This window comes from Pagrus major, chromosome 3 (assembly GCF_040436345.1).
Source record: "Pagrus major chromosome 3, Pma_NU_1.0".
NCBI classification, from domain to species: Eukaryota; Metazoa; Chordata; class Actinopteri; order Spariformes; family Sparidae; genus Pagrus; species Pagrus major.
Genome location: NC_133217.1, coordinates 21,968,055 through 21,993,587, shown reverse-complemented (window position 1 = coordinate 21,993,587; position 25,533 = coordinate 21,968,055). Strand labels below are relative to the sequence as shown.

Sequence of the window (25,533 nt, the reverse complement as noted above, 5' to 3'; positions counted from 1 at the left end):
AGTATGTTTTATACGTGCTTGAAAAGCATGAATAATCTCTTTTTTTAGGATTAAGATAATAGCCTCTGTCTGGTACATTTCCATCAACAGAGGTTTGACTTGTCAGATATGTGTGTAATGTTAAAAAAAGAAAAGAAACAAAGAATCCCTTTTGTAGTGCTTCATGCAACATTAATAGGGAATTTTGGGTTTAATTTGGCTATCAATAATAATGAATGATTATCAGGGATAATTATTAATTATCAAATTTACATTAAATCACCTTGGGGCACCACCCTTGAAGAAGGGAAAAGAAACTAACATGTACTATATACAGGTGTGTATGTGTGTGTGTCTGGAAGAACAAAAGCAAAATGTTGGTTAGGGTTCAAAGTACCACGCCACATGGCATGTACAAAGAAAGACTACAAACAAAATGGCTGATCAAAAGGGACTACAAGATGGTTGATCGAAGGGTTGGACTCAGGTCCAAGATGGTGGATCACCACTTGTTTCATTGATAGGAGAGAACAAAGAACATAGGTGGTGCTCACATCATGGGCTCACTGATACCACATGTGGGTGTGATATGCTCCAGGCTGAAGGAGTGTGTGTGTGTGATGTGATGCCAGGTCAGAGAAGATGGTTAGTTGCATTCAAAGACCCTGAGTCTGTGTGAAGCATAATTCAGCTCACGTCAAATTAGCAATGTAGCAAGGCAAACTACCAATAATAACCTGACCTGAGATCACAATAACACCCAAACAGTGAACAAACATATAGACTGAACACATGTGCATTACATCAACCACAGTTAAAAAGTCCTGTGCTTAGCCGTGCTATGCTATGCAGTGTGCTATCTAGGCCCAGTTCAACATTACCAGTCTTTGAAGAAAAGGTGCTGGTGGTTCCTTGGCTGATGAGCCAAGCAGGAGAAGGTTGTAATTCCAATGTTGAATAATGCTGTTCTTGCTGTGCAAGGTCTGATCTCCTTGGACTGCGTAGTTAGCTGGTAAGCTTTGCATTGCAGCTGCTGGCGCTAACTAAGCTGGAATACTAGCAGGACCTTGCGTCGCTGCTGTGAGGAGAAGTTCTTTGGGCCTGCTGGAAATGCAGCTGGCAACTCTCGGCAGCTGTTAGGCCCAGAAGATTCCAGGAGAAGAGAACTTGAGGGCAGGCAGCCCCGTAAGGAACGAGTTGGAAAAGAGAGAGAACAAAGGAAGGAGCTGGAGTTTTGACTATCTGCTCAGTGGGGGTCTGTCACCCTGAACAACAGTAGCTCAAAGCTGAATTTGCACCTCCATTTTGAAATCCACAATGAACAACTTAAAGCAATACTTCACTCTAGAACGAAATTCAGTCTTTATCGACTCACCCTCATGCTGATGAAAAGTCCGATGTAGTTTCTTATTCCTCAAAGTGCAGCTGGAGACCCACGGGGGTACCCTCTGGCAACAATAATCCATATAACGAGCGTCAATGGTGTCCGAGACGAAAAGGTCCATAAAACTACACAAAAACTTTGTAATATTCCTCCATACTGCTCATCCGCTGCAATCCAAGTGTCCTGAAGTGGCGACATCCAGAGTTTACTCGAAACGACGTCATTTAGTAAATTTTTCTAGCCTAAACAGTCACTATGCTATATTTGCCTGGAGGCACGCTCCCACGTGCACGCGAGTCTCCCTCACAGCCGATTGCACTACGGAAGACGCGCCAGACAAGATCAACAAGAACTCGATACACACCGGTATTTCCTGCTGTGAGCGACCGAGCGACACACAAACACAAGAAGGATCTGCCTGCACTAGTGATTTGAAACTTTGAAACTCACAGCAGGATGTAAATACCGGTACGCAAGAGTGTGCCTCCAGGCAAATGTAGTATAGTGACTGTGTAGGCTAGAAAAATGGACTAAATGACGTTGTTTCGAGTAAACTCTAGATGTCGCCACTTCAGGACACTTGGATTGCAGCGGACGAGCAGTATGGAGGAATATTACAAAGTTTTTGTGTAGTTTTATGGACCTTTTCGTCTCGGGCACATTGATGCCCGTTATATGGATTATTGCTGCCGGAGGGTACCCCCGCGGGTCTCCAGCTGCACTTTGAGGAATAAGAAACTACACCGGACTTCTCATCAGCATGAGGGTGAGTCGATAATGACTGAATTTCATTCTAGAGTGAAGTATTCCTTTAATCTGTGGGTCCCAACATTTTGATCGCTTCAATTGCTTGTTGAGCTCAGGGCGTACTGATATCAATTGAGCTTCTCAGATCTGTTTGATGATTTTGAACATCATTGAACAGCAGAGAAGGAAGGTGCTTTCTCTGAAACTCTTCCCTCCTTCTACGCTACAAGACCCTTTCATTTACACTTAAAGTCATTCATTTTACAAAAAGTGATGCATGTTATGTTACTCTGTGATAGTAATTCAGCCTGTTCACAGAATTTCTTTTTCCTTCTTATGTCATACTGTTGCTGCTGACTAGAGGTGTGAATCTTCTCTGGCCTCACGATTGGATTCAATTACAATTCAGCTGTCAACAATTCAAATGCAAAACGATCCGAAGGCAAAACGATTTGAATGCAAAATGATTCTCGATACATCTCAAAGCATGACAGTGTATAGCATCCTCAATAATCTATATTATTGCACATGGCTTCTTTTTCATCATTTAAATTCCCCTTTTATTCAGAATGTCCTTCCAATAATCAGACTACAGCAGTCTACCAAAAAAATCTGCGTCTTTTCACTACATAAACATTACAAAAACAAAACATCTATCCATCTGCAGTGCCTTAAACGTTTGTTCTAGTCTACAATAATATTGTTTTCACATGGCAGCGTTAAGATAAGGCATTTATTGACACTGCTGCTCACACCTCTCTCAGAGTTGGATGACAAAGTGCCTCCTCAGATCTTGGCTGATTAGCTAGGCTTGCTGTAACAGTTATTTTTTATGGCTGCAGATGTTAGCTTCAGGTGAAAATGGGGAATGTAATTAGTAATTGTTGTGAGGCTCAGCATGGGTCTCGTCCAGTCCTCCAAAAAAGAGACAAATACAAGCGTTTCTGCTAATCTCTCGGTTGGGAACACTTTGTGTTGTTGTGTTTATAACACATACATACATCTATAACTGCAGTCACGTGATTATGTAATTATCGCGGGAACTCCTCGGTCCTCGACTCCTCGCGCCATGGCAGACTCAAAACGCAGCCGGTGGGGGTTGCCGGATGGAGCAAAACCTTACCGGAGCCGGAACGCAATGGACATGCATCCAGTGGAATCTTTGGGTTATAATTGAGAAATTTCCACATCTCTACTGCTGACATGGAAAGGCCATTGGAAACCTAACCTCCAACCTTTTTGACAAAGTAAATCATTCAGTCAGTGCTGTCTACACAAACCAAACATGACCTTTTTCTGATCTGGCACCACCGTAAAGAAAACATCTTTTGTCAGTGCCCTCCAAAATAATTCATATGACCTCAAAGGAACAGCTCACTCCAAAATTATAATTCAGTCTGTATTTACAGCATGCTGATGGAAAGTCATTTCTTGCGCTTCACAGCAAAACAGCATTGCAGCATTTTCCTAAACACACACACACCAAAAAAAACAAGACAAAACAAACGTAAACTGGCTCATCTGGTGTGATTCAAGTCTCTGGAAGTCCCGAGATCCCAAATTAATTTGATAAAATTGACAATATGGAATTTTGATTCCAGTTGGATATTTGAGGCGTTTTTTGATCTGATGCATCAAGTCAAAAGTCCTGACTTAGATCTTTAGATCTTTTTTTATATTATGGCCACAAATTGTTGTTTGTAGTCATGGTTGAACTGACAAAATCTGTTGACCAGACAACATTTTGATCATGGTAATTTTTTTTCAGACTACAAACTAAAAAATTACCATTTTCTCCTCATGTCATTTGTCTTTTGACCCAACCATGCACCCTGACCCAACTATCCTCATCACTCTTATTTTGTTAAGCTGTGATCAGACCAAAGATTCATGACGTGACGAGTTGAAACTTACAATCGGTCTGCAAGGTTCTGAAAACTTGTTTACGGTTCTAACTGCTGACTTGTGAGGCATTTTTTTTTTTATAGCTGGTTATAATTTGTAGTGTCTTAAAATATGAATGAGCATAGTGATATGAGACACCTGCCACAGTTGGAATTCTAGCATTGATAAAAAAAAGTGAATATAAAAGGTTTGTGGGTAGTGAGCTTTTGCTTGAGCAAGTGAGAGAGAGCAAGCGCCAGAGAGTGAAGGTGAATGCGAGCAAACATTCTAAAATGGTCTTGCCTCATCAGGAATCATTGGTCTTTCCTCACAGGTCCAGTTCATCCTGACCATCCTCCTCAGAAAAAACAACCTCATACATTGACTGTGAAAGCACATTATTATGACCCACTTATGTTTCTTGTTCAGCGGTGAGCTGTAGTGGCCGTAGTAATTATTATACCAGCAAAGGAGGAATTTAGGTGACATGGTATAAAGAGCGAAGAAAAATCAGCATAAGGAGGTGGCTAGGGTGGACTCATTGGTCAAACAAACACAGGAATTTCAACCAGTACATCGCTGTTGTTACAGAAATCATGCAAATTCGACAGGATATCAGGTCATGTAGCATATGTCACGCAAGTACGTCACTTATGTATCGTAAGTTGCTTGATTTAAGTACGTTAACTTACTTATGTAACATAACTTAAAAACAAATTACTCTTGACTCTTGGTCATCTGGACACAAACTAGGACTAACTAGTGTAGCACCACTGACCAGACCATTGTATTTGACATGTTGGGAGTGAGATCAGGCTGTAATGTGGACAGGGGGTTGTGTAACAGGGTTTCTAGTTGTCATTAAGAATGCCTTATCAAAGATCACAATGTCAGAGTGGAGTATGTTTAAGCATCAATTTCCAGTTAAATGGTATTATGCATTAAAGATGTGGAAATTATTCATAAGGGTCAATGTAATAAATTATGCATTGCACTGATTGAAAAAGTATGCAAACACATTTTAGACTACATTAACATAATTGGTAAATACTGCAAAAGCTTTTCTCAACCTTTTAAGACGTCTAAGTATGTCAATGTCCATTTTAAGGACTGCAACATAGTGCTGTGCACCTTCTTTTCCAATGAGGATTCATGTAGTTTTGTTCCACTGTCAGATGTCCGAGTGAGGGACGCATTACCCAACACTCTGCACGGACACATTATTATAGAAATGAACATGTTTCTGCTAAATGTAACTGTCAAAATCATCAGCCACCACACTCATGTTCCTCGTGTTCATTTTACTCTTGTTAACAATAAACCACACCGTAACCGACATTATTTTAATGAAGACATAATAATTTTGTTTTGGTTTGTTTTGTAGTGTACACAATAACTCATGATTTTTATTTATCAACTTGAGACGTTCAGGAAAAATTCTCCCCTGTGCATAGCCCACCAATCACAGGCATTGGTTCAGACTACAGGCAGATGTTGGGTTTTAGGCTATATATTTCAGAATACTATGCAGGATCCCCCCAACCCCCACAAAAAAAAAGAAAGAAAAAGAAATAAGAAAAACACAATGTATAAAGTCATCCAATAATGCTCCTCAATCACCACATATGGTGTCCATCTGCAGAGTACCTGGCATATTTTCTTATTTTCTTATTATTTTTTTGTGTTTGTTACCGGGTGTTGATTTTGGAGAAAGACAGCTGATTGTTGAGTCTCCAAATGGCCATTTTGGGTGTCCACCTGAAAAAACAAAAACAGAAAGCAGAATGCTGAATTGTAGTGCTTTTGGAAAAGACAACCTTTGGGATGAATAGGATTATGTCTGCAGTAAAACTTCCATTTAGTCCATACTTCCAGTATTAGTTGGATTAAGCCAGCTCACTTCAGAGTTAATTTTGAAAAGATTTAAATTTTGTAAAAAAAACAAAAAAACAATGGCACCCTTAATTAAATGGATACTGTACTTGATCCTGGTCTCTTGGCTGGATACTTCACCTTTAACATGACTTATTACTTTCATTCATGCTTTATTTTGTGACACATTTTCAGTCCTATATATCTGCTTTTGTCAAACCAGGTGAATATGTGGAAAGACAGCTCTGCCGTGATGCCATCCTGCCCATGCCAGCAATCTGTGAGGTGCCTTGCCCAAAGGACTGTGCCCTGAGTCCCTGGACCCCCTGGTCTATGTGCTCCCACACCTGTTCTGGAAAAAACACAGAGGGCAAACAAACCAGAGCTCGCTCCATCCTTGCCTATAATGCAGGAGAAGGTAAGAACTTATAAGTTCTGCTTTAGGAAAACAAGGCAGCACCAGACACGCTGATAGACATATGAAATGTTTGTCCAATATATGGGACACAAACCAACCTATGTGGCCACTTCCTGAATCTGTAGATCTGTGAACCATTATACAAAAGCAACCTTTAACTTTGTCCAACTGACCATTACCTTACAGAACAATTTACCTAACCCTAGCCTAGCCAATTAATACTTTTAGGCTATGAGTATCTGACTGTAGCCAACTGGGAGAGGCTGCCTTTGTTTCCCCTATCCACTAACATTCATCTCCTGATCCCCTCCCTTCTTGACCCATCCCATCTAGGTAGCAGCCGTAATTTAGTCTCCTGGTGGCCACTCGCCCCTATGCGATCTCTTGGTAAGGGTTTGTAACTTGGTCCTTGGGTGGGTAGAGTGCAACTCTGCCTACCATACTACCAATTTAGGTGGTATGGTAGGTAGATTTCTACTTGATAAAATATATCCTTCATTAAAACCAGGAGGGCATCAATGCCCAAGCCTGCTTACAGACCTGTTGGGTTGTAGAAACCAGGGATTGTACCCAGCCCTCCCACATGAAGGAGCAGAGCTCTGCCACTGAGCTATCCAGTCAGACAGAGGTTTTACATAAGTACCCAATCCACACCAACCAAAATCTCTCCTAGATCAGTAGGTCTGCTCACCAAAGCTCAATGGTGGCCTTTTTTAGCCCTAACCAAACCCTAACCCTAACCCAACAATCCACAAAGATCATGAAGGTTGTAGTGCAAGTCTCAAAAACATTTTTGCCATGTATCTCATTTGCCTCTCTTCTCTATATACCACAAGTGAGTTGTCAAAGTGAAATTAATTATTCTGTGTTCCTCTACAGCAACTGCTAAAGTTGTGGCGTGGGTTACAGTGATGCAGGGTAAGAAGAGACTAGAAGGATGAGTCTGTAAAAAATAAAAGCTGTGCTTTAGTCTTGCAAAAGTTCAGCATTGTCAAATTTCATTTTACAGTATGTTCATGCCTTTAAAAATTCACAAGGATTTTGCCTTTACTTCTGTTCAAGGTCCTTCCCTGCTGTCATTGGTCAATCCAGTCTTCGGTACATTCATATTTGATGTTCCTAGATGACAGTGAGAGATTTTCGCTGATGTAGTATGTAGTCTCCATATGTCTAACTAGAGGGAAATAGAAATGTGGCTACCTTGATCTAATCTCTCCCCACCGATCTGCTTACCCAGCAAAATCCTACTACTCGTACGTAAGAGCACTCTAAATGCACAGGCTTTTAGAGTGCTCTTACACACAAGTAGGCACATTGAGTATTCCTTAGCATTAAGCAGTTCAAACCCCAAGGTGTGTAGTGGATATTTAAATGGTGTTGGAATGATGCTGAAGTGAGTGACTCTGGGTTAATGCGCAACCCCCAAAGCTGCCAATCACAGTGTGAGAACTGAGCCTTTCTCACCAAACCTCGTTATGAGGTAACTGGAGGCTGCACAGATGGGTATCTTGTGGCTTGGCAGCACATCAGAATTTTATCTTCAACGCTCCTGCTGTCATTTTAACAGCTCTTGCAGTCAGACCATAGGCTTAGACGCAACATCCATGCTGGAGTAAGGCAGTGCCTCACACATAATAGATTTTACTTATGAATGGATACTCCTACTCCATTGTGCATGCTGGGTTTCAGGGGGTCCTCCATGCCAGAACACGATGCTGCGACCTGTTTATTAGTAAGTAGCCTTTAAGAGGCTGACACTGCTAGATGGTTGCCAGACAGGTTGATGTGGGTTGTGCTGAATGAAGAGTCAAGTCACATAGATGACACCTAGAAAATCAGCTACATAGTAGCAGATTGAAACCTGGGTCTTAATGTTTCCATTTCTGCCAGTTCTGATAACATTTTACTTATCAGGTTTTGTCACCTAAGTCTTGATTGCTATGGGAATGACTGAGTTTTTAAAGCAGAATAGTGAAGACAAAATATTTTTGAGAAAATTACATAAAAATATGTCAAAATGTCAAAAAGAAATTGCATGAATGTAATACAATGTGGGTGGTAATGCGCTACAAAAGGATAAGCAGTAATATTATCACAGTAACTATGTCCAGTAAAGTGTTAGCACCTGCAATTAAGTGTTTATAGATGTTTTTCTACCTGGCCAGGGGCTCATAATGATATACATTTTTAAACTTTTGTCAATGTGGATAAACCATTCATGCTTAGATTGGTTAGGTTCGCCTTAGTTCGGTCATTCAGTTAATTTATCTGAAACCATAAGAACCACAGAATAATTAATTCAGAGTTGCCGGCATGGTAAGCAAAAGAGACGGAAAAAAATGGTGACTCCATACCTTTGAAGTGGTCATCAAGTCCTAATTTGTGTCCATTCCACAGTAATAACTTACAGTAATATGTAAAGTAAGATATTATTTACAAATGAAAGTAACTGGTAATATGTAATGCATTGCATTTTGGAGGTATTTGCCCAACACTGACGTATAGTCTTGAAGAATTATCATGTACTTTACATCTACTATGTAGCCTACTGCATACTGTAATCACAATGACACATTCACACTGAAGAAAAATATAATTATTAAGGCAGTGTGTACTGGTGTTGGTATTACCTAATTATTCAGATCAGGACAAATATTTGGAATGACAGAAGGCTTGAGTAAATAGTTTTGTTACCCACACAGTAAATAATATGTGGAGATGATAAAGTATACACTGTTAAAGAATTGTTAACTGGACAGCGCAAATGCAACCTAATCTGCAACCATTTGAGCTGTGCATTTGTCATATACATGTTGAGTTTAATTGGTAGCACTTTATTTATAAAGTGCTACCAATTTATTTATTTATTTACTATAATTTATATATTTATCAATCAACTAAATAATTAGCTGATGCAGCAATGAGGACATGTCCTTCTTTGTGCTAATGAGCTGCAGGCCTGATAAATTATTGCCCTGATGAAATACATAATATCTTTTATAAATGACCCTGTGAAGGACATGTGCCCCTGTGCTGTTACACGGGTCAGTCATATCTCCTATGTGAGGCTCTTTCACATGTCCAATTCAGACACTTTGTCTCTGACTGAAAGATGTCGTTCACTGCCTTCTGAGGTGCTAATGGCTGACCTTTTCCCCAGGAATTCTCTTCTCCCAAGGTGATGGTGGCTGCTAATGACAAGGTTTTGTGGTGAAGAGGGCCACATGGTGTACACACCCCACCTGGGTCCATATCCACCCTTCTGGCTATGTATAGAGACTATGCCCCCTGGGTCACCTCATCTCTGTCAATCCTCGTGGCCGGCCGTCCCCTAGAGATACTGTTATCTGTCATGCTGCTTCAGCCCTTTTTTCTTTCGACAATCAAAAATCAAAAGCTAATATATAGCACTGCACAAAGGCACAAATGGCACAAAGTATAGCACCTTATTGTTAGTCTGTTACTGTCAACGTTTTGGGGCTGGCTTTGACAGGAAAAATATTCATCATGTTTGCCTGAGCATATTGTAGGTCTACTTTGAGGCATTTTTGGGTTGTGAAAATCATTTTAAAAGGAACAAGCAGAAAACACTTACTCTAAATGCAGTAATGCGGTTTTAAAAGTTGCAATGTAAAGATTCCTCTTACAGTATATGTTTCCATCTCTGGTTGACAAACTACAGGCTTTCAAATCCAGCATCATAATTAGGCCCTGACCAAACATGCGAGGACCCTATAGAAACTGAAAGAGTTATTATTTTCCTTCTTCTGCCCATATAATCACATTTTTGAGGGGTAAAATGCCAGACAACTTACCAAACTTGGCACAAATGTCAGTCATGGTGAAAATGTACACCTTATAGGGGTCTTGTGTAGGGGCATGGCTTAACGGCTTGAACATTCCCCTCAAACAGCAGCCCCCGAGGCTTGTTTGACCTATCTTACCCAGACATACAAAAAAGCCCCTTGGAGCTATTGTCTAAACCCAACAGCAAATCTGCCATTTTTAAGTAGTTGGCCCAACTCCTCATACAGCAGGGGTCTCAAACTCAAATTACAACAAACAAATGCAATCCCTGAATACATTTGTACTTTATTACATTTGCATTTCTGCTGATATTTTCTTCATACATATTTTTAAAAAATGCAAACAGCAGTTTCTATCCATTTTTATTTATTTATTTATTTATTTTACAGTTTTTAAACCATTAGTGCAAATCTTTTCCTTATATCTTAGATAATGTATGTAAACCTTGCACTGAACTAACAATTTCTCACACAGATATGCAATTCCAAAAAGGCACATTACCTGACTCAACACTTTAGACAGCTTTGGGAAGGATAGAGGGAGTTCTCTCAGAAATTGTCCAGTCATGTCTGCTTTTCCTTGTGCCTCTCTGAATTTAGTTTTAAGCTCACAAACTCCACAACTCTTCTGTCACCTTGAATTTGTCATTAATACCCCTGTTGAAAATGGCTAGCTGTGCATTGTTGGTCTTGGGCTTTGTCTCGTAACTGTTCATAAATGTCACTTGATAACTCTTTAATCCGCTCTGCCACTGTGTTTGCTGATAGAGAGATATTGTTGTACAAGCTCCTCTTTTCTGGACAAAGAATATCAGCGACTTGCAAGCATGTTCTATATGGGTTTCAGTATTTCGGGTGGAACAGGTAGCACTGGGCCTGCGTTTCATTGAGGTTTATGAAATTTGAATGAATGAATATGTATGAATTTTGCAGGGCAATAGAACACATCCAGACTTGTAGTCTTGTAGAGCACTGGTATAAACCCAACAGGAAGTCGACCATTTTGAATTTAGTGTGAAAACTGACTGTATTTTTGGCCATTTACATGGGTTATACTTTAACAAACTCCTCCTAGGTAGTCCGATCCACCTCAAACTGGGTCAGCCTATATAATACACATTAGCGATGAAAGAGTTGTGCATGAGTGTGGCAAAGAGTCAAATTTTGTAATTTTGCCAAGAAATAGGAAGTTGTTGTAACTTCAATTTTTCAAGTCCAAACTTCACATGCTTGATCAGAGTCACGACCTGAATACACCTGATGATTTTCAGAATTAGGTATGGCAAACTTGTGTAATAGCACCCCCTAAAACATTTTAAATAAAGCTATCAATAATTCAAAACTTTATTAACATTAGAAAATCCCCCGTACTTTCTACAGAACTCTTTTTTTTTTTCAGCACCTGTACACAATTGTGACAACACTTTGCTGCAACCTATGGGCAATTTTGAACTCTGTCACTCCATATTTTATATTGCCAAGAGTCTATCTTCAAATGTTACCAAAATTGATATGGACATTCTCTAGATGGTTACTATCTAGCCTTTCGAATTGTGTTCAGATCGGCCAAACAGTATGTCTGCAGTGATATTAAATATCCAGTTGTGATTCGTACTGTTTGCACAACATTTTTTAATTTCATTAAAGTTTTTATGAAATTCTATTAAGTATTTTTTATTTTTTTATTTTAATATTTTTTAACCATCTCTCTCTTCCTTCTGTAACTGTCTTTTGTTTTGCTGGGGGTGGAGTCAGGGTGGGCAGAGTGAGCTGTTTGGTCACATAGACACAGAGGCCATTTGAACTATGTGATGTTGATGATGATGATAAATTATATCACTACATTTTTAGGTTTGGCAGAGTATTAATTAAATAATGTGTCCATGTACTGTACTCTCCTAGGAAAAGAAACTAATAGTGTTAATTGTAAATGCCAACAAAGAAGTGAGAGCATTTTAATGCATTCTGTATGTATATATTCAAGGTAATAACCTTCCATCAAAAGTCACAACTGCTTTACACCCCAACATGTGCAATGCTGCTTGCAGCTTTAACTATTTCTTGAATTTTTTTTTTTTATGTAAATGAACAGTAATTTTCTGAAGGTGGTTCTCTTATTTTTGTACAGCCAAGCTAGCTATTTCTCTCACTATCTGCCCAGTAATTCTTCTCCCAAAATCCCATTAGACAGCAAGTGTGTTACATTCATATGAGTGTGCCACACACACTGTCTCTTTGTCTTTATACTTCATGGAGACCATAACCATTTCAGTGCCTTTCATTAAATTAAGGGTAAAAACAATGCAGTCTAATTAAAATGTAAAATGTGAAAGCAAGATCAATTCAATGAGCTATACATGAGAATATTAATAAGAGACACTGTTTATATACAAGGTCTGATAGGGATGTAACGGTATGAAAATTTCCCACCACGGTAATAGTGACCAAAATTATCACGGTTAACGGTATACCGCGGTATTTTTAAAATGTCTTCAAAATGTTGAAAAAACACTGATACACTGATAAATTGAAATAATTTCACCAAGATTTATATTTAAATAGATTTATTATATATTAAAAGGGTTAGGGTATAAGCAGCCTGTTTTTGAAATGCGTCCTGTAATGTCTGCGTTACAGAGGTAGAATGAGATGTACTGGCAGTAGCACTCGATTGGCCAGCAGACCCTCTCTGTGTGAAGAACCTCTTTTGTGAGAAACAGGTTGGATAATCTTTTAGATCAAAACAAAAAGGATTATTGTTCAATTAATTATGAACGCTCTATTTTGGCTCTTATCTCTATCTAGACACTTGTTATATTCACCATTTTATATTATTCTTTATATATAGTCTATTCTACAAATAATCCACAAGTATTATATATTTCTGATATTACTTATATATATTGGCTGTCTGTCTCTCTGTCTGCTTGCTCGTCTGTCGTCAATGGACTCGGTCAATCTGATTGGTCTAATGGCTGCTGAGCCACAGGTAGACGCTGCTCTGGTGAACGGAGCTGAGATGAAAGTCAGTCATCTCAGTCAGTTTGCATTCACTAACTCAGTCCACCCAGTACGTGTTTGTCTCAAATCCTCCTCACTGCAGCTCTGCATCAATATCTGGGGAATTATTAGGTCGACTTTAAAAAGTGAAATCTACAATTAATAAGCGGTTCAGATAACGTGCAAAAACACGGATCAACTTCGTTATACCACTATCTGGTCAGTTTGCATTAGTGACAACAGCAAATTAGACAGAGAAAACTCGACATACACACATCATTCACCTGAGTTTAAGGTTAATTTACCTTGCATTCACTTAACAGTTGAGGGAGATGGTTGCGCAAATAAGTAAGTAAATTGGATGTGTTGCCGCCCCTCGCAACAACTTTCTTCTTGCAGCTCCTGCAGATAGGGCTGCCATCCTCGACCAGCTGTCCCTGAGCATTCTTATAATAACCAAAATACGCCCAGACTTCAGATTTGGTTCTCTTTGAAGGCGGAAAAATGCCTTGAGGGCCGCTACTATCACGTCCTCCCTCCGCCATGTCTTCTTCACTACATAACAAGCGCACGTTGCACGCTGCGCCTGCGTAGGGAGACTTGGATAAAGTATCTCGCGAGTTTTAAAACTTACGGTAACCTTCACCGTCAGGAATTTTACCGTGGTTTACCGTGACACCGGTAACCGTTACATCCCTAGTATCTTTTATAGTTTTTTGAAACAGGCAATGGAGTTTGTTCTCCACCAAAGTTTGTTGACATACATAAACTTTCATGTGACGGGTGGCAGATACAAATAGAAGATTGGCACAAGGCAATCTCAGTGACAGGGCATCAAAATGTTAGAGAATATGCAATATGAAGTGGTCCCCAGTTTAGAAACTAGCCAAACTTTATTATCAATTCAAAAGGCACTGGAATACAGTGAATCCTGGCTAGAACTCCCATCCAAACTGGTGTGTTGGCATGTACCAGTATATATTGCACCTCTTGGTGAACTCACCGTGCAGAGTGAGATTAATTTTTTGACTGTCAATGTGTGCTCCTTGTCATGTCTCCCCATTGAAGACAAAATAATCAACTTAGAAAAAGGAAGCACATAGGCTTACTGTACTTCAGGCACACTCGAACTGAGCCAAGGTTGTCGTTAAAAAGCCCAATTTTATGGCATATCAGAGTAAAAATAAATACATAAATAAATGCCCTTTTTTATGACATTCTTGGCTTGGTGCGAGTGTGCCTTCAGTAAGCCTATGTGCTCCTTTTTCTAAGTTGATTATTTTACTTCGAGAGCACCTCATATTCACTTGAAGTTTACTCAGTTACACCTGACAGCACCTTGTGTCATCTCCTCTTGCCTCTGCAAATTATTTTTGCTTACCTGGCATTTATGTAAACATCACAGTTATTACATGTTATGGCGACAACATGTCCTGACTCCCAAATACAGCAGCTTAGTCAGTGGCCTTAAGCTTCAAACTGTAATGCTCTACCTACCACTCTGGTGTCAGTTTTGCATGTGAAGAGCTCAGCAGTCAATTTAGCAATAATATGTAATATGTAACATCTGGCTGACATTCAAAATAAAGCTTGCTTACAACATTTCACATATAATGACTTTTGGACTGTTATTGACATTGTCAGACAGTTGCAGTTTGGTTAGGTTTAGGCCCAAAAATGACTTGATTGGGTTTAGGAAAAGATTATACTTTGCATTAAAATAACTACGTTTAGACTCGTAAGTGAGGTAACTCGCGTTATGTAAGTATGGGGCCACTGACCAGGCTGCTGCATTTGACGCATTAGGAGTAAGAACGGGCTGATTTTGCACAAAATAACAACTGTATACTTTTTGCGATTAGGATGAAGAAGTGCATGTTGCTATTTTAGCAAACCTTACTAGATTATATCTAGTCTTAGCAGCGATTATAACCACCTTTAACAATCAAAACTTCACATAGAATCATTGTTTGTAGGCTATGGTACTAAGTTCTGGTTTTCAGTGGTTTTATATTTATACAGTACAATTAAATACTTGCTTTGAAGGACTATGGGGGAAAAAAAATCTTAAACACTAGCAGTTCTGCTGCTACTTAACCAATGCAGCCACAACCTGATATCGTCGTTGTTTCCGGTTAATGAGAGATTCAAGGGACTATACTCCTGGGGCCAAAACATGGTGGACAATGTTTTATTACAGCTCAGACATGCCAAATACATCCAAAACAGTATAAGTCAGAGCAGTTTTGAGATTGAGACAAGATCGAGTGTGAATTGGTTCCAGACTGGGTAAAGATCGGGTATAAATCAGGCTAGACAGGTAGAGATATAGATAAAGATAAACCAGTGTGAGTCAAAACACAAGGCCGAAACAAGTCTCAGACTGGACTCAATGCAGACAACAAACTCGACACAGACTTTTTGAGTCCCTTGGATCTGTCTTTGCCCTGTATGATTCTAGACTACCCATTTATACCCAAAAGCTTCCAACATGTTTCCCATCTGCTTGTATCAGTGCTGATGTGATTTTTGTTTTTGTCTGAAGTAAAAATAAGACATTGACACATGTTTGTATTAAATCATTTCTCAGGTGGAATCCAGTGCCCCAACATCAGTTCTCTGCAGGAGGTGAGGAACTGCAATGACCATCCCTGCACTGTGTACCACTGGCAGACCAGCGCGTGGGGGCAATGCATAGAGGACTCCTCCATCCCGGCCACCAACACATCTGTGGGCCAAACGCGTCATGACGATGTGTCCTGCTCAGTGGGGATGCAAACCCGCAAAGTCATCTGTGTGAGGGTCAATGTGGGCCAGGTTCCTCCAAAAAAGTGAGACTCCACATAAATGCATATACATGGATTTCAGCCGTGATTAAAGGCTGTGCATAAATGCCATTTCACCACTGTAAGGCAGCACCACTGCTATTTAATTGGTGTCCAATGAAAAACATGTTAATAATAAGGCCTTTATGCGGGCTGGCTTGTGGGTCAGATTCTAGAACACTGACTACCAGCATGTGTAACACATCCTCATACTTAAACAACTGACAGTGACTCCCAAAGTGACATATATCACTGTTTCCAAAACAATGTGACCATTGCAGCATACTGGTCCTTCTTTGTACGGTCACAGTTGGCTGGGTTTAGAAAACTACTCAATTAGGTTTAGGAAAACATTGTGATTTGTGTTAGATAATTCCTATGTTACTTATGTAAATTCACTTACAAACGTACCAACGTTACCTAACTGAAGTCATATTATGAAAGTACAGGACTTCCATTCAGGAGACACCTATTCATGTCCAGTTTGAAACCACAAGTCAGGGGTGAGTTATTTTAAAGGGAACATTATGTAGAAATTGGTATTTCATTTTTTTCAGTCTGGAATGTGTATGTGTAGATCCTTGATCACTGGATCCTTATTTTGATAACACTTTGATAACACACACAAGAAAGCTTATCCACAACTACAAAGGCATATTTCAGTAAGAAACATCCAATAACCAAACTTAAAATTATTTTCAATGAGCCCATAATTGCTAGCTGCAGTTTAAGTTGTATTTTAGATTCAGGGTGGATTTTGGAGGGATTTGGCAACTTCGGTGCAATGTTTCGCATCAAGATAGCATTCTGAATTTGCAACAGCTCTGATTTTTGCATCTGACTGGTTTATCTAAGTGCTGTGTCGTAGGCAACTGGACTTGTTTCGGTTTCTTGAACTCCCCTCCAGTTAGTTAGAACTGAGAAAGGCTCTTGGATGAGAGGGGAAACATCTTCAAGAAACAGAAACAAATCCAGTTGCCTACGACACAGCATTTAGATTTACCATGACCTGGATGACTGAGAACCTTCATCAACATCTGACTGGTTTATTCTCTAATGGCAGTCATGAAGAAGACTCAAGGGTATAGTAGTATTTGGAGTGACATACTATACCAAACTGACCCTAAACACGTGATTTATGAGAAACAGAGGTAAAATAGTTAAAACTGATGGTAATAACATAAACTTACAGGACAATAATATGAAATTATCTAGGAAATTTGTTGAGTATAAAATCTAGGATATCAATTAAAGAAGTTTTAACTCTCAGTTTACAGTGTGGAAAAACACTTGAATGAAACCAGCAGCACATCACAACTTTATTGTTTGCTGTATTTCCTTTCAATAAGAATGAAAAATGTGTGGAATCATATTTTTGGATGGAAATTTGCACATTGGAAACATAACACTTAAGTGGCTATCACTAAGCAGGTTTCAGAATCTTAATGTCCAAATTCTTTTATTTATTCAGCAGTGCTGAGTGCCAACATTGTCTTCTCATTATGTTAAAAATGTTTTAGTTGACCTACTCATGATGCTTTAGTAACTGCTACTGCCAATTTTGTGTTGACGCAAAGTCATACTGGCTGGGCAGATACATCAGTGGTTAGGCTCCTGGTTAGCCTGTTGTTGCTTGTATCTGGCAGAGGTGTTAGCTGATGAGCTGATGAGCTGCTGGTAGACTGTTTTAGGCATCAGGGTCTGTTTCCCCCCTCAAGGCATCTGCTGGGAACATGAATTATTTATTTATTTATTCAACTGAATGGAAGCATTATTCTGGCAGCACAGCAGCACTACTTAGGCAAACCCTGCTATCCCCCATGCTGCGTATGGAAATAACTATCGCTTTTTATCCCTGCGTTCACTCCCAAACCTACTGCTACATGCTCAGCAGTGAGCCTGCTGCCTAGGGACACACTTTTACATCAATGGAGAGAGGGGCAACAGCTTTCCCCAGCAGCACCAGCTGTGGCTGGGATGTGAGAACTGCCACTAGTAAAAACAAAGTGGCATTAGCATGATGGCAAAAATGAAAAATGTATCAGCCGATTATTTGGGGTTGTTGTTCAAATATGGTAAAAAGTGCGTTGAGTTGTACATTTTTTCTTGTTGTAAAACATGTGCATATATCATATGTCTTTGTTATAGAGCTTCTTTTCCTAAAAAAAATTTAATTGCCGATCTGCCCTTTAACCATTACGTTAAAGTGGGGGTATTCAGTTTCAATTTGAAGTATTAATATCCAAATCTGATAAATCTGCGGTATTGGAGTAGAATGTGCAGTGTTTCCCCTACCGTTGTATGGCCCCCCCCCCCCCCCCCCCCCCCCCCCCCCCCCCCCCAACGGGACCCCGCGCCCCCCCTGAAAGTCAAGTTGATTTCATTTATATCACCAAATCACAACAGAAGTCATTTCAGGTCACTTTTCCTATAGAACAGGTCTGGGCCGTGTTCTTTTAATAAATAATGATGTTATTGATCTAATTTAAGCATCGTGGCGCATCTACGCTTCTCCTCCGCTCTCTGTTTTACGATGGGCGTAGCTTCACACCGGCGTACAAACAAACACGTGAACACACACCTACAGACAGACACGGAGAGAAGAGGACAACATGTCGCGTCCACCCCCACTGCCTGAAAAACAGGCGAAAATATCCACGTTTTTTAAGCGCACTCAAAGTGATTCTGGCGAGGCAAACGTTAGCTCTGCTGCTAGTAGTAGCGAGAGTATCTCTGCCGCTGCTGGTTCAAGCACAGAGCAGAGTACATCCATGGAGCAGAGCAGTAGCCCACCTGCTTCACCCCCTCCCCCCGACAAGCAGCACAAGTCCAGTCACCATAGGTTGACAGGGTTGTCAGAGAGGAAGTATTCCTCCTGGCTAGACAAAACTGATATTGGTAAGTACGCAAAAAAAGAGAAACAAATAAAACACAGATAAATAAACAAAAGTAGATTAATAGTTGTAAATCGTTGTAAGTAATTGTAAGTAATTGTATCTGTAATTTGTACAAAAAAGAAAGATATTGCAAAAGTAGTTGTAATTGTTGGAGTGAAAAGAGAAAAATATTGTCAAAGACTGTTCTAAAGTATTGTTACTAAAATGATTCCTGTTTGTTAACTGTCAGCCCGTCAACCTAGGGGAAACACTGATGTGTATACTCGGATGTCAGTTCATAAAACCTGGCTTCATCTCATGAAGAGCATTGTAGAGTTCTTCATTAATTTCCCTTGTTCTAAGAATGCCAGTTAGGTAGGTGTATGTGGAGATAAAGCAAAATCACAGTCGTTCTCCTGTATCTTCATGCTCACTGAGTCACAACCATTTTAGTTGATGAATGATTGAAATTATTTCCTGCTGGGATGGGAAACAGGAAACCAATAATGCTCCCTTCCCTTTATTACCCCTTTCACACTGAAAAAAACACCAAAAAAACACCAAAAACCCTAACATCTGGCTGTCTAATTCCGTATGTTATTGATTTACAAGTATAAAGTTTTCCGGATGCAGTCTGATGAGGTATCTGTCTGTATATCTGCTGCTTTCTACTGTTCCTAATTTTTCTTGCGTATTCGTGATGACAGTAATGACAAACAAGAAAGAAAAAAAAACAATCAAAAAGGCAAACTCGTCTCCTGGCAATGAGAAAGGAGTAAATTGCTTATTTTTAGCAGGTTTATCTACGTTAAAAAACTACATGCTAATTTTGGTGTCCAGCTACCAAGGTTTTGTGGATCTATCACAACATTACACTGCTTCAGTCTTCCTTCCTCCTTCTTTCCCCACCCAATTTCCTGTCTTCCTTTCTTCACTCTGTTTCTCCCTTCTAGGCTTTCTTTCTTTCCTCTCTGCTTTCCTTCTTCCTTCCATTTCATTCTTAGACTGATTTTGATTTTAAACAAAACACAACAAACAAACAAACAAAACCCTAAATAGAGATACATGGTTTTCCCTTTGTTTTCGAGAGACAAGAGTCGTTCTCACTAATATTGTCAGTTTTTGACACTACACTTTCACTGTCAGTGTTTTTTGACACTACACTTTAACCTTACAGTCTGTGTCATTCCAAATCTAATGAGCTCCTTTATATTTTCAAGGGTACTCTGTGTGTGTGTTTGTACGTGTGTCTGAGCATGTCAATGATGTACTTGCAGGTGCCCGGAGAGTCTGCGCCCAGACACCGTCAGGCCTTGCTTACTGCCATGTAAGAGAGACTGCATCGTCACCCCCGTACAGCGAGTGGAGTCCCTGCCCATCAACATGTCAAGCAGGTAGCTTTAGCTCTTTGTGGGCTTTATTTTACACAGTGAGGCTGTGCAGAGTGTCGGGTCCAATAGAGCAATGTTAAGAGAGTTAGCCCATCAAAGCGTTTGTGTGACTGTGTTTGAATGAAGCATTCAAAATATGCTCATCATTATTTCAGCACCAGCAGACAGACAATAAAATCATCATGCACATGGTGACAGAATACCAAAATTCAAACTCTGGGTTGTTACATGTTTTAGAATGTTATGGAAAGACTGTTGTTCAAATCAGTCTTTTCTGAAAAGAAAAAAACAAGGTTTCTATCAGGAGATGGGTTAGTGGAGGTAGGAGGCCTTTTATTCTTTTTATGAATAAGACATGTAGTGACTCTGCCATAAGTGCATGATGGAAGCGAAAATCCATTCAAACAGCCAAGGGCTCAGAGACAACACAAACACACCTACTCATGATGAGCTGCAAATAGGTAATTCTGTTGTGGCTAATATTAACCCTTTTATGCATACATGTCTTGTTTTAGTAAATCAACAGTTATCCCCAAGATACTTGATGCATCTCCTCCTCCCTCTGCCATTTTGATGTTATGTCCTGTATGGGCACAATGCATGAAAAGGTTAAGATTATACCAAAAATGGAAGCAGCAAGAAATAACCTCTATTAGTTTCTTTTCCAAAGAAACCGTACTTCCATCCTGACACACTGCCTCCACAGTGCATGTACTGAATGGCATACTGCAAACATATAGCATTGCTTTCTATGGATGCACACAACCAAATGCTATGAAGAGAGACTGAGGGACTTGCAATGCACATGCAAATGTATAGTTAAAAGCAACTATATCAGATGACTTAGACGACTGTAATAGACAGGTGGCAGGCCCAATGAACTTAATAAGATAGGCCATTTTATGTTCAAGATTGGTATCTACAATATGACACGCATAGTAGTCTGCATCTCTTGCCCTTTGCTATCTGCAAACTCTACATTTCTGTATGATGTGATGAAGCTGCACTTTGTTCTATAAATCACTGTCCTTCGTAAATGATCGTCCAACAGGAACCACTAGGCTTATGTGAACTGTAATCTGATCTAATTATACTGATATAGATCGTAACTTCCTGTTAAGTCAATTACCTCTACTACCTGTGGAGTTGTACTGGATACCACAGAGAAGATGATGGAGGTGGTATTCAATATTTCACTTGATTGTTTTAGCCTCCCCTTGAAGTGGTCACTGTCAGTACAAGGTGAGCAAATCAGAGAGAATAGATATATATTACAAATAAAAGACCAACTGGGCTTCAGTACATTTGTCAGTCTACATTGACAGATTTAATAAAATACAACCATGAGCACACAAAAGACATGTCTTTTTCAAGTACCTTTTCAAATCTTGGACATGCTGGAACCACAGCCAAGCTGACTCTGCTACAATTAATCTTTTAAATTTATATTGAGTTGCCAGTTTATTACTTTCACTTAGCTAAAAGAAGCAATGCATGTATATGTGTGTTTTCTTGTGTGTTTGTTTAGGTGGTAACACCAAGAAGAAGCAGTCCAGGAAACGTATTATCATACAGTCACCAGCCAACGGAGGACAAGACTGTCCTGAAGTGCTGACTCAGGAGAGAGAGTGTGAAGCTCCATCGGTCTGTCAAGGATATAGGTAACAACAGAAGCACCTAACCCTAACCCTACCCCTCACAATGTCAAAGAAGGTGAGAAAAAAGTCATGGATCTGTCCCTTTATATTAATCTGCAGCCAATAAAAGGACAGATCCATGATATTTCTTAACGGTGGGATGAGTGATAGAAAAAGATACTATTGAGCCTCATTCCCTGGTCCGGGAACTGGGAATGAGACCCTAACCCCCAATTTTGCAAGCAAGCCACAAACCCAAAGCATCAGTATTTGATCACCCTTTTTTCAACCTATATTGTGGGGCCATTTATTGGGTCTAAATGAATCAAAGCTGTGAGTTAGTTCAGGTAGTCGACTCGAGTCCAACGCTACACTCACATGGCATATTCTGACACCTTTTTAGTTATGGCTGGCTCATCTGAAAACAATGCTGAAATTTGCTGTTACTGGTGCTGCTCGATCATATAAAATGTCATAAGCCCCACCGTGACTTCAGCCTTCACCTGCAGGCACTCGCTCTGTTTCTGTATGCGGGGCAGGACTTATAATTATTCTCACTCCCCACTGCCTGCAGCATCATGGAGCAACAAGATCAGAGCTTACATGTCAAATGTCAACATGCATCTGGCTGACTGAATTTTAAATTGTTGTCCTCCTAGCAGCAATGATCTAGGAATAGGACAATTATCAGTGTGTTGTTGGCTCAATTCAAGGCTGTTGTAAAAGATGTAGTGAACAGTGAGTCTTCTTGCTTTCCATCTGGTTCAGGGATTCAAAGTAGCGACAGTTCACTCCCCCCTATATTAAAGTTCAAGACACCTCTGATTCTTATGCTTCGCTTTTAGATGGAAAACCCACAAGTGGCGGCGATGCCAGCTGGTTCCATGGTCAGTTCGTCAAGACAGTCCTGGAGCTCAGGAGACCTGTGGGCCAGGCATGCAGGTTCGGGGTAAGGACACACACACACACACACCCACACACACACACACACACACTCAAACATTCACTTCATATTGTCTTCCCTATATGAACACATTAGATAAACAGAGCACTGATCAGATACTTCAATCTAAATGCTAAATGCTGATTTTACTTTCTTCTTAAAGGAATAGTTCGGGTCTTGTTGTAGGAAGTACTCATTGCTAGTCGGCAAATTGCCTGCAGTAGATGACTGTCAGCTCTCTCTCTGTGTGGAGTGGCAGCACGCAGCGGCGGCAGGAAGCAGGGCACTATACTGCTGAAACTGTACCAGCAGCAAGATGTATTTTAGCCACCTAAAGTAAATCCCACCGAAAATATATATATATATATATATATATATATATATATATATGTATATATATATATATCTGTTTGCATTTACGCTATGTTTTTAACATTTTTGGTGCCAAAGGAAAAGGCTGTTTGATGGCAAAACATAGGGTACGCTTAAACAAATATATTTTTGGTGGGACTTATTTGAGGTGGGAAAAATATGTCTTGCTGCCAGCACAGTTTCAGCAGCACAATGATCTGCTTCACACTGCTTCTCAACTCTGACGGACAGCTGCCAGTCATATACTTCACATAATACACAGACTAGCGATAAGTACCTTATACGACCCCACATCAAAACACCCGAACTATCACTTTAATACTGCAGGTGTTACAACAAACAATGTACTATTGTTTTAAGATGGCTTGCCTTATGACTTGGCCTGAGTGAGAATTCGGGCAGATAGCTGACTTGTTATCAGTGCACACACTCAGACTCCCATTAAAGTCTAAGAGACAGAGACATTATCTGATTCCAGTGATGAGCATCCTGCATCTTGGGAGGCTCTTGTCATTATGGTACCATTACCTGTAACATTATACTCTGAGCTGGAGAGACACAATTCAATACAAACCTCTTACTATTCACCCACTCAGTCAATACTTGCAGAAGGCCAAAGCCATCTTACAGGCCTTTCCTCTAGTGTGTGTGTGTGTGTATGTGTCTGTGTGTGTCTGTGTGTTTGAGTGTGTTTATGTGTATGGCAGTAAATGTTGTTGGTCTCTTATACCTGGGGATGATTTTTGGTGTTTTTCATTGTTAGCATATTGTCACCTGTGTTCTCATTACTATGGGAAAGTTTTACTAAGCGGCTATTTTTAGACATCTAACTAGTCAATGGTATTCACCACACTGATTAGACTCAAGGGGAGTCATGCTGTGCAGGGTCGAGGTGAAGTCTGAACAAGTGAGTCTTGAGTCTTTTGCGGAAGATGGCGAGTGATTCTGCTGTCCTGATATTGGTCGGAAGTTCGTTCCACCACTGGGGCGCCAGAGCAGAGTCGTGACTTCGCTGAGTGGCCTTTGTTCGGTCTCAGCAATGGCGGTACCAGCCAGCCAGCTGATGTAGTAGAACAAAGTGCTCGCGCTGGGGTGTGTGGTCTGACCAGTGTTTGGAGGTAGATGGGTGCAGTTCCGTTGACAGCCTTGAAGGCCAGCACCATCGTCTTGAATCGGATGTGGGCTGCAACAGGAAGCCAGTGGAGGTCACAGAGGAGGGGGGTCACATGGGAGAATTTGGGTAGATTGAAAACAGGGAGCGCTGCAGCGTTCAGGATACGTTGCAACGGTTTAGTCGTGGAGGCTGGGAGTCAAGCCAAAAGGAAGTTGCAGTAGTCCAGGCGGGAGATGACCAGCGCTTGGACCAGGAGTTGCGTTGCATCCATTGTGAGGAAAGACCGGATCCTGCGGATGTTGTAAAGGGCAAATCTGCATGATTAGGCCACCTTGAGGGACACCAGTTTCCAGAAAGCAGGGTTTAGAGACGGAGCCATTTGTCAGGTATGATGTGAACCAGGTTAGAGCAGAGTCAGCGATGCCACTTTCGGCCAGAGTGGAGAGGAGGATTTGGTGGTTGACTGTGTCAAACACAGAGGGTAATTCGAGGAGAATGAGGACTGACGAGTGGGACGAGGCTCTGGCGGCACGGAGTGACTCAGTCACTGTGAGGAGGGCCATCTCTGTGGATTGAGCAGTCCTGAAGCCTGACTGATTAGGGTCAAGGAGGTCGTTTTGTGAAAGGTAGGAGGACAGTTGGTTGTAGACTGCACGTTGCAGGGTTTTAGAGGGGAATGAAAGAAGAGATACAGGTAGGCCTGTCACGATAACAAATTTTGCTGGACGATAAATTGTCCTAGAAATTATTGCGATAAACGATAATATTGTCGCTTTGAGACCATTTTTCAACTAATATAATGATAATGGCATAATAATCCAAGTACACCCTTTCAAAGATCAATGAACCTTTATTTCTAAAGAATATTTAACATTGGAATGTGAAAAAGACATTTTAAATATCCAAAATAAATAAAGATGGAGGCTGTGGCCAAAGCAATTGAGCCATGGCCAGCCACGGTTCTTTACTGCAGCAACAATGTTAGCACCATTGTCTGTAGTGATGCGGAGGCGTGACGGTACACGTGATGATGATGACGTATGTGTTTTTTTTCCAAGGTGTTTCCCCGGTGTCCTCCTGTTAATCTAAACATGTACCAGCTTGTCTGTTTATAATCATATGGATGCTGTTATAATGTGTTGTAATTGAGATCCTGACACACCATGCATCCTGGAAAGTGACAAAGTTACGTTTTTCTATAATTTACATAATTACATAATCGCCATCAGTAAACTGGATGCTGTCTGACTATTTCACTCTCGGGGTTCACTAAGTTCACTGCGTC

The 25,533-nt window shown here is 40.4% G+C and overlaps 1 protein-coding gene across 1 annotated transcript in view; it reads left to right on the top strand.

Annotated features, from left to right (window-relative positions):
• Positions 1–25,533, top strand: part of thsd7aa (thrombospondin, type I, domain containing 7Aa) — a 207,665-nt gene that overhangs the window by 120,163 nt on the left and 61,969 nt on the right. The window contains 6 exon segments of the mRNA XM_073463190.1: positions 6,090–6,284; positions 15,681–15,921; positions 20,069–20,141; positions 20,143–20,185; positions 21,711–21,843; positions 22,665–22,768. Coding sequence (XP_073319291.1) covers positions 6,090–6,284; positions 15,681–15,921; positions 20,069–20,141; positions 20,143–20,185; positions 21,711–21,843; positions 22,665–22,768 — 789 coding nt within the window.